Source organism: Neoarius graeffei, chromosome 7, assembly GCF_027579695.1.
Source record: "Neoarius graeffei isolate fNeoGra1 chromosome 7, fNeoGra1.pri, whole genome shotgun sequence".
Classification (NCBI taxonomy): Eukaryota; Metazoa; Chordata; class Actinopteri; order Siluriformes; family Ariidae; genus Neoarius; species Neoarius graeffei.
The window spans coordinates 74,777,332-74,787,707 of NC_083575.1; the positions used below are offsets into that span (position 1 = coordinate 74,777,332).

A 10,376-nucleotide genomic window follows, 5' to 3' on the forward strand; every position below is an offset into this window, starting at 1 on the left:
CTTCTTTAAGTATTCTAGAAAACTTTAAATCAAGATTCCTTTTATGGTTATTTGAACAAGTTGGTGCATAGCAAAAGTCATTTTTCCCCATGTGAATTTGAAGAAATGACTGAGGTTATCTGACTTAGTAAACAAATATAGCACCTGGTTACCCCCCAAGGCACAAAGCATTATGGGTATGTGAAAGTAGAGAATGCCACAAGGTGAGGTTATTAGACTTATGCCACCCCCTCATCTGAGTATTTCCACTCATAGCTTGAGAACTGCTTTTGTGAAAGAATATTCATGAGGAAAGTGCTACCTGATTGGCCAATAGAAGAGGGGGTGGGGTGAGCAGTGACTCATCATTTAAAGGAAGAGGCACTCAAATCAGCTGTTTTGAACAGGGTTGATTAAACAGGATGAGAAGGAAGCTGTGGTGCTTTATCCTTGTGCTATTTTGACCAAAGCATGTTACAGACGTTTCATTAAGACCTCAGGGAACTGTGTCAACTTGTGTAAAAGTGGTATAATATGCCACCTTTAATATTTAATATTCAATTCAGGGTTAGGGTCCTGCTCAAGGGCCTCATATGCCCCTTTTCCACCAAATCAGTTCCAGGGCTGGTTCGGGGCCAGTGCTGGCGCTGGTTCACAACTTGTTCAACTTGCGAGCCAGCTGAGAACCAGTTTGCTTTTCCATAGCTCGGGGTGCTAAGGGGAGCCACGTCATTATGTCGCTGTATACGTCAGTTACGTTGCTGTGTTTGCATAAACCTTGGCACAAACATCGAAGCAACAACAACACAGAGAAGAAGAAGCAGCAACAACAACAACAATAATGGATGACTTCGCGTTTGTACAGCTGCTGCTTTTCGTTGCTTAAAATGGCGATCTTTCGCGGTCTTGCTATTGTTGTTGGTCTTAACAACTCCACCACCCCCCGCTGACGTAAGTGGTTCTTTCCTCTGGCCCAGCAAAGAGTTGGTGCTAGCCTGGAACTGTTTTTTCTGGCCCAGAGCCAGTTTTTTGTCAGTGGAAACAGAAAACCCGGTTCCAAACTAAGCACTGGCCCCGAACCAGCCCTGGAACTGCTTTGGTGGAAAAGGGGTAATAGTGTCTCATGGATGTCAAGGTCACTAATGTGGAACTGTAACTGCTGAGCTTCCCCTGTTGATTAGGTTATTTTATTTATTCATGTGTCTCCAATTTATCCTTAAAGAAAATATCTTGCAAATAAACAAACTGAGCTAAAAGTCGGTCTTTGTCTGTCATTTATAAAAAAGCTGCATGTTGAATTTGTTCTTAACGATATAACCACTAAAGTGATGAAAATAGATGGGACTATTTTTTGTCAGGGAGGCCGCCATAACTCCATTATGCGTGATGTCATTTTCCATGAGCACAGCGGAGGTGTACAAGTGCATGCTGTACTAGTGTCAGCAGGGCGAAGTACCTGTATTTTGTCAGCGGCGGTTGGAGACGGATGTAAGTGCAGAAGATCTTTTTTATAAAGAAAAGTGCAAACAGGCAAACAGTCCAAATCGGCAGGCGTATATCGTGAACGGTAAAACAGGCAAAAGGTCGAGCGAGGCACAAACAGAATATCATAGACAGAAGCAGGGTCAAAAACGAGGAACAGGAATCAGAAACCAGGAAATCAGTCAGGAAACAAGGCTCGGTAATGTATCACAACAACGCAATACTTCACAAAGTTAGTCTGCATTCTGAGTCTTTATATAGGTGCGCTGATTGCGCCTTAATCTCATGCAGGTGTGTCATTCACGATGCGTGCGAATCAGTTCGGAGTGTGTGCTGTCTAGAGCGCACATGAGAGTCCTTCTGTTGTGACAACTAGACTATAGTGTAATATTATGGTCTAGCGTGACTTCTCGGTCAATTTGTTTGCATTTCTTGATAAAAATTATGGCAATGCAGTATTAGAAAAGGAATCAAAATAAAGTAATAGTTAGTTTATTGCCTGTTTATTATTTAAAAAAAACCCTGCTTATCTTCCATCCGTTTGATGCATGACATGGTATGCTGTCGTGCGGAATCCTACGTCACACATCGCCACCCTCATTTTCGTCTCCTAATACATCCATGTATCTGGCTAATCTTGTATGGCTGCGCCCGGGGAAATGGCCCAACAGACTGATGTTACAATTTAGCATGTTTAAGCTAAAGTCCACTTAAATTTTTTCATCTAGAACATCTTGTATAATTATGACAGTTCATAACCACATAATTTCAACATTTCCTGGTTAATCACTTTAAAATAACTTTTGACTTCCTTGCTATGTATATGTGTGTGGTGTGTGTGTGTGTGTGTAATCTCATGTTTGATTCCTCTATTGGTGCAGTCAGCCTAATGAACACACTCAATCACAGGCAACAGACAAAACAGAGTCATTAAGCTTCTGAAACATCTCATCTCCTGTCTCATGAGAACACTTAAAGCTGGTGTCCCCAACTCATTCATCTTCATTTAAACAGGAAAGGAACAATATCTGGCCTGTCATCATTTACTCAGAACACCTTCACTAGCTTCGAGAGATCACAGAAATCAAACATGACCAATTTCAATTCAATTCAAATGTCAAATAGGGGCGGCATGGTGGTGTAGTGGTTAGCGCTGTCGCCTCACAGCAAGAAGGTCCTGGGTTCGAGCCCCGGGGCCGGCGAGGGCCTTTCTGTGTGGAGTTTGCATGTTCTCCCCGTGTCCGCGTGGGTTTCCTCCGGGTGCTCCGGTTTCCCCCACAGTCCAAAGACATGCAGGTTAGGTTAACTGGTGACTCTAAATTGACCGTAGGTGTGAGTGTGAATGGTTGTCTGTGTCTATGTGTCAGCCCTGTGATGACCTGGCGACTTGTCCAGGGTGTACCCCGCCTTTCGCCCATAGTCAGCTGGGATAGGCTCCAGCTTGCCTGCGACCCTGTAGAAGGATAAAGCGGCTAGAGATAATGAGATGAGATGTCAAATACAGTGTTGCTTCCTAGATGAATCTGAAGAACTATGAGCTAATAAAATAATGGGTCAAAGAAACTAGGCTGTTCTTTGACTAAAATCAGAATTAAATACAATGCATTATGTAAAGCACACAACAATTAGGGGTGTGCTGTTATTGGAAAGCCCGTGAGCTGGCCTAGTGGTTAGCGTGTCTGCCTCTTGACTGGGAGATTGTGCATCCTACTCGCGGTCGGATCATACCAAAAACCATCATAAAAATGGTACCTACTACCATCTGGCAAGGCACGCTGCAATACATCTGTATTGTGAGTAGGGAAGTCAAACTCTCGTGGTTACCAGAGGACTAGCCCCCCCACTGTAATCCTAGCTGTATAGATGAGAGACCGAGGGCTATGGAAACAGACATCAGTGCCTCACCCATACGCCTCATAGAGCTGGTTAGTATTAGGACAGGAGACTGCCTGGGAAGACTAGATCGTGGCGTGGAAGGGACTTTTTTTTTTTTTGTTATTGGGAAATGATCATCTATGGGGTAGTGTTATGTGGCTGGATACAAAGCCACAGTTACCACAGTACCCACAGTTGATTATTTTATACTACAGCAATTTCTCAGCGATTACATGTTTTTTTAACTTTCCTATGAAAAAAACTTTAGCAGCTTAACCTCTGACTGTTATAAAGGGTTAGATTATGTGGAGTTATGTGGATTATGTCAGTCAAATCCCTGTGAATTAGCTACTACTATATTTGTGTACTAGATTAAAACAAGTGCATTAAAAATAACCTGTGATTTGCCTCACAGCTAGAACTACTATCACAGCTGATGTTGTTGAAAACTAGTCAACACCTACTGACCAACCAGATGCAAGAATTCAATATGATGTGGTATAATGCAGATTACCATTACCTAATCAATAATACAGGCCTGCCTCTCACCCAGAGTCAGCTGGGATTGGCTCCAGCTTCCCTCATGACTCTGATGGATAAGCATTATAGATAATGGATGGATGGATGGATGGATGGATGATGGATGAAAAATATAAGATTAAATATAAGATCATTAAGCCTTCTTGTTGGAAATGTAAATATTTTTCTTTAAATAAGAATAAAGATAAAAGATAATCCATACATTCTTAGACCATATTTAGGAAGAAATGTTAAATCTAGAAGGTTCAAACTTATGTTTATTTTATACACTAAGCCAATTTACATAATGAGGTGCTTTACATAAGGAGGAGCTGTAAAAGCTATAAATTATCTCATCATCTGTAGCCGCTTTATCCTGTTCTACAGGGTCGCAGGCAAGCTGGAGCCTATCCCAGCTGACTACGGGCGAAAGGCGGGGTACACCCTGGACAAGTCGCCAGGTCATCACAGGGCTGACACATAGACACAGACAACCATTCACACTCACATTCACACCTACGGTCAATTTAGAGTCACCAGTTAACCTAACCTGCATGTCTTTGGACTGTGGGGGAAACCGGAGCAGCCGGAGGAAACCCACGCGGACACGGGGAGAACATGCAAACTCCGCACAGAAAGGCCCTCGCCAGCCACGGGGCTCGAACCCAGGACCTTCTTGCTGTGAGGCGACAGCGCTAACCACTACACCACCATGCTGCCCGCTATAAATTATCTATATAAATAATGTAAAAGAAGCATCAGTGTGTAGGTAGAAAGTACTTAATCATCAAAGGCACAGGACCAGAACATCAAGGATGGAGTAGCTCATCTGGCCTGCCATGAAAACAACCCTGACTACCAAAACATCAAACAGAACTGAAATGTGTTGATGTGAGAGAGGACCAACCTCCACGACAAACTGTTTACAACAGGAAAATCAACAAAGGACTAAATTTTGTTCCCCAAAGGGAAGATGGACCCAAAACATCGATCAGAACTGAATTTGCATGCTAAATGAGAGAGGAGATACAACTCTAGTCAGAAGAAAATTTGTTAAGTTGACCTAATTACTAATTTGTTAGCAAAAAATTTACAATATAATGACCAAGTTTTGTGCAGAAGGACTAGTTCTTTCAAACAAAACAAACAATCAGAACTGAAATCCATTGAGAACTGAGGCACAATTTAACTGAAAATAGGCCTGTAGCGACGCGTCGATGACGTCGACGAGTCGACATCAAAATATCGTCGATGTCATATTTAGTCGTCGACGTATCGCCACGCACACGTGAGTCAGAAAAACAAAACAAAGTTGGCACTCGGCAAAATGGAGAAGGAAACGGCGACCTCCTCAAAGCAAAAAAGCCCTGAAAAAAGCCCTAAGAAAACTGCTCGGCCGAGGTCATCGAAGGTATGGGAATACTTTAAACTCAGTACCAAACGCAAAGGCATCGTCATCTGTAGTCTTTGCCAAATCGAACTGGCATATCACACCAGCACAACGGCGATGTTGGAACATCTAAAGCGGAGACACCCCCTTGTCTCTCGTGGAGGGGACAACAATAAGTAAGTAGCCTACTAACTTTGGTTAGCGTTAAGTTGATTTCACTTTTGTGTAGTGTGTTGTGCAGCTTGAGCTGTGAGCATTTCTGTAGTACCAGCTAACTATCCATGCGATTGTATTGGCATTTATTGTTGGCTGGAATGGCAGCTAGCTTACGGCTGCAGAACACAGCTCTGCCTGGCCGCTACCGGCACAAACAAACTACGTTTAGATAGAGAGCTCATGTTGTGGTAATTTACAGGTGAAAGGTAACATTAACGTTAGCCAGCTTATTGTCATGATTCACTATGTTAACGTTAGTTCGCCAGGCCCAGTGTCAAACGGAGCCAAACAATGTCCAGGCAAGGGCCGTGCGCAGTGGTCATGAATGAATCAGTTTTATGAGCATTGAAAACATTAAAATTAACATTACATCCAAGTGTGGTAGGGCTCGTATGAGATGCATTAACGTTAGGCTATGTACATTTTTTACTGTGTGGATACAGTAGGCTACAAACTTTTAGAACATGAAATGCATTGTTGGACTTGACATTAATGTTACTTTAAAAGTAACGTTAGTCATCAAGCAAGCTAATCATGCCATAGGCCTAGAAGTGCAATGAGTTTAAGACTAGAGTAGATTTAATATGTCCCACTGTCAACTGTTGTTTTAATATGCATTGCTATTGTGTTTTCAGGACAAAGCAAAGTACCTTGTCAACCTATCTTGGGAAAGAGGCGCAGTGCACACCACAGAAGGCAGCTGAACTCAGCAAAAAAATCATGAGAGTGAGTAATTATTTGCTTGCTTTGAGCATCTTTTAGGAGGGAAATGATTGGCCTGATATCATTTAGGCTATTGTGCCCCAATTTATTTGCAATGTTATAGGTTTGTTGACTTGGCCTTTTTCTGTATGTCCTTGTTTGAACACTGTCAATAAATAAATAAATAAATAAATAAAAATAAATATTGAATAAATAAATACATACATACATACATACATGCATGGATACATAATCTTGCACTGTAAGCAACATTACTGTGCTGTGTTGTTATAATAATTAGTTTCTTTATCTTTCAGGTGATCATCAAAGACATGAGGCCTTTGTCCCTGGTGGAGGGTGAGGCCTTCGTAGATATGATCGAATATGCCTGCCAAGGCTTCAAATGTCCCTCCAGGTGGTGGTTTACCAAGCAGCTGGAGAAGGCATATCAATGTGTTCTTGACGATCTGAAGGGAAACTTAAAGAAGAGGTCCTCAAAAATTACTCTCACCACCGATGCCTGGATGAGTATTTGTACAGAGGCATACCTTGGAGTGACCTGCCACTACATTAACGAGAAGTGGGAGATGGTCTCATTCGTTCTCTGCACATTGCCCCTTGATGACAGACACACAGGTGACAACATTGCTCTCTGGATTGAGGAGGTTGCTAAAAAGTTTGACTTTTCTCTCCATGATGATGTCCAGGCGATTGCCCACGACAATGCAGCGAACGTTGTGAAAGCTCTTAGAATCCTTGAGGAGAAGCATGGTGTTGCCTCACTGCGATGTGCTGGCCATACCATCCAGTTGATTGTTAACAGTGCACTTAAAGAGCCCCGCATCAGCAAGGCACTTGGGGCAGCAAGGAGCCTTGTCACCTACTTTCACAGCAGTGAGGTCGCCACCCTCAAACTGAAAATCAAGCAAGAGCAGATGGGCACACCGCAACACAAGTTGTCCCAAGATGTACCTACCAGGTGGAATAGTTCTTTTTATATGATCAAACGTCTTCTGGAGCAGCGGTGGCCTATAACAGCAACCCTTTCTGACCCAGAGGTCACGAAGACAGAAAAGCATTACCTGGATCTAAAGGCTGAGCAGTGGAGCATCTTAGAGGACCTGCATCAAGCTCTTGAGCCCTTTGAGCAAGCCACTGTCTTCCTCAGTGGCGAGGCATACGTCACAGTCTCCGTCCTGCCTCCACTGGTGAAAGGACTACAGAAGTCCACACAGACAGCCTTTGAGTGTGCTCCAGTAGCCAACTTCCAGACCACAGCCGCAGCAGAGATTGCTTCAAGGTTAGTTTAATTATTCAGCTCTTTAAATATCTAATAGTGAAATAACTGAATATATGTCAATGTCTGTCAATTTTATTTATAAAGCACTTTAAACAACAACAGTTGACCAAAGTGATGTACAAAAAAAGAAGCAATTAAAAAAAACAAACCAAAAAACAGAATAAAGATAATAAGTAAAGTAATGATTAATGTAACCATAAAAAAATAGAATATAAATTAAACTTTCCCAGTTTGCATTGCATATTGCAGTGTTTTTCCCATTGTGATTCTATCATGTAGAGTTATTGATTCTGCTTCTTTCTCTTGAAGCACATTTGATTTCTTTCATTTAAAGTGTACAAATTATTTTTCAGATGGAGGGTTGAGACTACATATGATGAAGACGGGAACACCATGTGCATCTTTGCTGCAGCCCTTGATCCAAGATTCAGGAAACTCAAGTTCCTGTCCACAGATGACATCTTGAAAGTGAAAATCAAACTTCAGCACCTTGCACTTGAAGCTGGACGAGTGCGAGTGAGGGAAGAGCCTGACTCCCCCAGTGGCCAGCCTGATAACTCAACAAGACAGAGGCCAAGGTCTGTTCTGGACACATTGCTTGGGTCAGAAGATGAGGAAGAGGACTTGGAAGATGAAAACCCAGCCCATGACCAGAGGGAAAATGCTGTCAGGAATGAGGTGCTTGTGTACTTTGGGGAAAAACCCATTCCAAAGGACAAAGACCCACTCCAATGGTGGAAAGACAATGAAACAAGGTTCCCAGCCCTGGCTGTTGTGGCAAAATCTTATTTGGCTGCCCCTGCAACATCCACTCCCTCTGAACGTCTGTTTTCAGCAGCAGGGAACATTGTGACCAAAAAAAGAGCAAGCCTCACCAAAGAACATGTGGACATGCTCACATTCCTCCACAGCAATTCAAAGTAGATAGTGTAGGAGGGGTAAAGAGTTGTGATGAGAGGGAGGAGAGAATAAGTAAAGTGGACAGAACAATATACAGTATATTGCATACTCTTCATTAGCATGTTGTAAGCTCACAGAATTACAGTTAAGGAAGGCACTTTCACTTCATTAGGCTCTATGTTATGTTGTGTTAAGCACTCAGGAGTTGATGTACTGTGCACGGCACAGTGTATGTTTTTGCACTACTTTTTGTTTGTAATTTTGTACAAGAGAGATTTTTGTTGAACTTTAAGAGAAACAGGCTGGCCTTTTTATTTTGTTTATTCCAATTCTATTTTATTCTATATTATTTATTTTACTGTGCAAAACAACAGTGCTGCTTAATAAACTATATTATTAAGATTTTTTTGGTATTTATTTGAGATACGAAATGGCTTTTATTAATCGAACAACGGAAAAATAATCGTTAGACTAATCGTCCAATTAGTCGTTAGATTAGTCGATTAATCGATAAAATAATCGTCCGATTAATCGTTTTAAAAATAATCGGTTAGCCCCAGCCCTAACTGAAAATAAACAAAGTTGTAGGAAAATCAACAAACAAATGACCATATTTTGTTCCTCAAGGGAAGCTCTATGCAAAGCACTGATCAGCACTGAAATCAGATGAGAATTGAGAGAGGAGATACAATTCTAGTGAAAAGGACAAAAACTCATAAAGTTGACATAATTAGCAGTCTGTTAGCAAAAAATTTGACAATACAATGACCAAGTTTTGTGCAGAGTGATGAGTTCTTTCAACCAAAACATTTGGAATGGAAATTCGTGGAGAACTGATGGAGATGTGATTTAACTGAATTGTGGACGATGGATGAATGGATGACGGACGCCACACCACGGCAAAATAAGAAGTGTTTTAAGGGTGTTTCTGCTTGTGTTGTGTTGAACCCTTCAACAGTGTTTCCATTTTAGAGAGGATTCCAGAACCACTTTATAAGTCCCCTTTACACAGCCTGTTCAAGGCGGAAATCTTACGCCTTTATTTTACCTCACGTTCTGTATAAAATGTCCGAATGCAGAATGGGGGGTCTGTGTTGTTCTGCCTCTGAGCTGGAACAGTTGATAGTAACACAGCTGGAATTGATATCTGTGTAAAAGGGACAGCCGGCATGGTGGGACAGGGGTGTGACATTTCTGATACTGACATTCTTCTTTCCGAAACCAGCACAAATTCAAACACCTTCGTCTACGGTGTCTAAGGTCTGTGCACCTTTCTACCTCAAATTGCTTCCTAGCAGTGTTGTAGTCGAGTCACTAAACATCGAGTCTGAGTCCAGTCTCAAGTCCCCAGTTTTCAAGTCCAAGTCAAGTCCAAGTCTCATCTCATCTCATCTCATCATCTCTAGCCGCTTTATCCTGTTCTACAGGGTCGCAGGCAAGCTGGAGCCTATCCCAGCTGACTACGGGCGAAAGGCAGGGTACACCCTGGACAAGTCACCAGGTCATCACAGGGCCAAGTCCAAGTCATGAAAGAAAATTTCAAGTTGAGTCCGAGTGGAATCCACTATTGATCTGAGTCGACTCCGAGGACAAAACTCCAACTGCAGCATTTGACGGTGGCTGTTGCTGCCCTTATGTGAAAGCGTCTCTGCTACTGTGTTGGACTAACATTACTGCTTGACTGCCTCATTTAGTTAACAGGCTACAGATAAAAATCTTGTTCATTGCTCAGCAAGCCTCGCCCACTATCAACAGGGCAAATAACATGAGAGAGGGTTAACACTAGCTAGTTCATCACTCAGCAAGCCCCCCATCAACAGAGCAATGAACATAGCATGTCACTTCCTTCTCTGGGTGGAGTCTTGCCAAATGATGATTGAAGTTCGAGGTTGTCCCCGTCATCCCTTCGATAGTTCTTCTACATATGGAACACATAGCAGTGCATTTTTTCCCACTGCACGAGAAGTCTGTATAAGCAAAATGGACAATCCTAGGGGCTTCTCTCCAGGCATT

General features: G+C 42.3%; 1 protein-coding gene across 1 annotated transcript; it reads left to right on the plus strand.

The window, feature by feature from the left end:
• Positions 1-5,119: 5,119 nt before the first annotated feature.
• On the plus strand, positions 5,120-8,736 carry LOC132888915 (E3 SUMO-protein ligase ZBED1-like). The gene is made up of 4 exons (XM_060925006.1): positions 5,120-5,421; positions 6,097-6,187; positions 6,481-7,463; positions 7,817-8,736. Exons 1-4 carry the CDS (start codon positions 5,183-5,185, stop codon positions 8,385-8,387), a joined length of 1,884 nt encoding a protein of 627 aa, XP_060780989.1. The 5' UTR covers positions 5,120-5,182; the 3' UTR covers positions 8,388-8,736.
• Positions 8,737-10,376: the final 1,640 nt, after the last annotated feature.